The sequence below is a fragment of the Elephantulus edwardii genome, unplaced genomic scaffold (assembly GCF_000299155.1).
Source record: "Elephantulus edwardii isolate Elephantulus edwardi_28Jun2011 unplaced genomic scaffold, EleEdw1.0 scaffold00057, whole genome shotgun sequence".
NCBI lineage: Eukaryota > Metazoa > Chordata > Mammalia > Macroscelidea > Macroscelididae > Elephantulus > Elephantulus edwardii.
Window position 1 is genome coordinate 15,891,264 of NW_006399807.1, and position 3,383 is coordinate 15,894,646.

The 3,383-nt window shown below is 37.8% G+C and overlaps 1 protein-coding gene across 1 annotated transcript in view; it reads left to right on the forward strand.

The window, feature by feature from the left end:
- PRRC2C (proline-rich coiled-coil 2C) overlaps positions 1 to 3,383 on the forward strand; it is a gene marked incomplete at its 3' end in the record, with an annotated part of 64,419 nt that extends 61,036 nt beyond the window's left edge. Inside the window, 3 exon segments of the mRNA XM_006903589.1 lie at positions 7 to 78; positions 951 to 1,187; positions 3,189 to 3,383. Coding sequence (XP_006903651.1) covers positions 7 to 78; positions 951 to 1,187; positions 3,189 to 3,383 — 504 coding nt within the window.

Below are 3,383 nucleotides of genomic sequence, written 5' to 3' on the forward strand. Positions count from 1 at the left end.
GTCTATCAGAAGCAATTCCAGTCAGCCCCTGCCACTGTGAGAATGACACAACCATTTCCTACACAGTTTGCACCCCAGGTGGGCAGATATAAGTGAGAATGATTATTTACCTACTTGCAAATGATTGCTAATCTGGCTAATTCTCTGATTGTATAATGTTGCATCATTTTAACCAATTTAGCAGCACAATTTTAATGACAATCAGTCTCTGTATTAATAAATATGTAGCATCCAAATATATATTCTTTGTGGTTTGCAGCTAGTGCACGCAAATAATTATATTTCATTGTAAAGCAGACAATAGAAATAGTCAATAGATTCCCCACACAGCTCTGATAATTCATTTCAGTCCTGTTCCTTTTATCTTTTTGAAGATGTTAACTTTTCAGAGAAGGGTCCCAGTGCTTGACGATTTCTAGGTTTGAAGCTTTTTTCCCCCCTCCTATTCAGTTAAGATATCTGTGTACATTTTCACTGAAATTTTTTTTAAATTTTAATATATGTATTGACCAAATGGAGGGACTAACTGAAATTGATAAGCACTCTCACAAATTAGGTTTGGTTCCTAAGGAAAGCACATTTGTTGAATTAATATTATCTTTATTTAATCTTCCTATTATGTATGAAATACTTACATACTTTTGTGCAGTTGTATATTTTTTAAAAGATACCCTCATTAGTAGTCTTTATGTTGCTCTTTCAGAATTTTTAGTTCAGGTACTTAAACCAAGTGAAGTGCTATACATAGCATGCTTTGCCTAATTTTTCTGTTAAACTCTCCAAGCATGGCCTGTTTGTTCTTTTGTCCTTGTTAATGGAATGGCAAAATCCATAAACTTCTTTTCAATGGCAGGCTGGGCACAGATTTACTCTGGGATAAGCCAACATGATTTAGTTGGCTTTTTTTTTTTTAACAGTTCAATGTTGTATGTTTTGTTTTTTTCACTCAGATTCTCTCTCAGCCTAACCTGGTCCCTCCATTGGTAAGAGCCCCACATACTAACACCTTCCCAGCGCCTGTTCAGAGGCCACCAATGGCACTGGCCAGTCAGATGCCTCCTCCGCTGACCACAGGCCTCATGAGCCATGCTCGTTTGCCACATGTAGCCAGGGGTCCTTGTGGATCACTATCTGGAGTCAGAGGTAATCAGGCCCAGGCTGCGTTGAAGGCTGAACAAGACATGAAGGTTAGTACAGTGTTAACAGCCAACAGAGCAAGAGTGTGTCTCTGAACCGTGCTTTAAGATGCCTTTGGACTCATAATCCTATATCCAGGCATTCATTGTCTTAGCAGAACTAACTGGTTTTTTGTTGGGGTTTTTTTCCCCCCTCCTCATTTTCTTATTTTTTTCCCCTCTCTTCTCTCCCATCCCCTCCAACCTTGTTTTCTTTTTTGTTTTGGGTGTTTGTGGGTATTATGCTAAGTAATCAAATTACTATTTTTTAATTCTGTGACCAACTGAATTGTTCATAAATACTTGAGGGAGATCTGAGTGTAGATTTTTTTGAAAAGCAAAAAAATAAATAAATAAAATGTGACTGATAGGCATTCCTTTTTTTTTTCTTTCCCCTCTACCACTACCCCCCCTTTTACTTTCCCCTTTTTGCCCCCTTTCACCATCTCCTCAAATTGAACATTAGAGTCATGATATGTCAAAACTCTGGAATGGGTAAGGCATGTTATCAGTCTTGATTTTTCTTCCTTTCTGAATGATCCAAGTAAAGCTTCTTAAGTTATTTTCTTACCCCTTTTTGTTTGCCACTAGAGGTGGCTATAATCCACAAGGAATTGAGTAGTTGTAGAGCAAGACCTCAGAAAAGCACTTTGGGATCCTTCATGATGAAAGGGACTGATAAATGTCAGGTTTGCTAATGCAGGAAGAATGCCTAGGAGTCTGTGTGGGGACAGTTTCTATGGCATAAACTCAATCTGTCTGCCTATTCTGCTAATTAAATCAGTTCATTTCCATATGTACTTACTTAGACTTGAGTTTAGAGATCTTAGTAACATTGCCTGTTTGCTACTTCATATATAAGGGCAGGCTAGGACAAAAGAAAACTTAATGGTTTCCAACAGGGAAAATGTACATGGAAATGCTTTACTCTGCATTAGAAACATTTGGTGAGCATCCTATTGGAATATTCAACTTGTTTGACTAAAGTTTCTGACTTAGTTGCCATACTTATGTTTCTAATCCTGAGTAACCAAGTTGAAAGGCTTACCCTGAAGTAAAACGCTTACCTGCTTTTATTAAGACTTTTGTGGCCAGGACTTCCATCTATTCATAATTATTAAACATATTAGTATATGTATAGAAATTTCATGGCAACTGTTCAGCCTTGTTGGCCAGTTAGTTCTGCTTCTGCCTTCATGGCACTTTATTTTCTGTCATTCTCATGTCGAATATGACATTAGAACAAGTGATAAGAAGGGGGAGGGTACAAATTCTGGAAAATTGCTTCAGACCTTTGGATAGTATAGGATATCTGTAGGACAGGAGGAATTAATTATGTGTATCAGTGGGAGAGTTTACAGATTGACGTAAGTATATTCTTTGGGGCACATAGTCACTGAAATTCAGGAATTATCTATTTTACCAGCTCAGAATGTGGTAGGAGCTATCAGAACTTAGTGATCAAGTGAAGTTGTAGTTACTAATTTCTGATGCTCTTCCCCTGCAGAAGAGAGCTGTGGGAAGAGGACTCAGCCACAAGACATTTGGTCCTAGGTGTTGGTAATGCCACAATATAAGTGCTTCCTTTTCGTTTTATTGTAGACCAAATATTGATAACTAGACATTTAAGTGTTACATGTATGTTTTCAAATTTGCAAACAGGCTCCCTAGATAATCCTTTATATCATTAAGTTTTATTCCAGGAAAAGTAAAATTACAAACCAACAGCGATTTCTATGTTACTGTGCTATAAGAGGGCAGATTTTCAAAAGGTGGTGGGAGGTGGTCAAGTGTTTTGAATTATAAGAAAAAGATCACATAGAATATTTTCAAAGATAGGAAGAAATCCATGCATTAAAAGCTTGAAAGATCAATGAGGTACTTTTGCTTTGGGTCAATCCAAGGTGGGGAAAACTCTTGATTTGTGATTGGTAAAAGTATTTGAACTGAGATTGATTGACAGGCTTTGGTAATGCTACAGCATTTTCAGTTATTATTTCTTATTTTTTTAAGGCAAAGCAGAGAGCAGAGGTTCTTCAGTCCACGCAGCGGTTCTTCTCTGAACAACAACAGAGCAAACAAATAGGTGGCAAAGCACAGAAAGTGGACAGTGATTCAAGTAAACCTGAAACACTGACTGACCCACCTGGTGTCTGTCAGGAAAAGGTTGAAGAAAAACCACCCCCTGCACCTGCCATGGCCACCAAA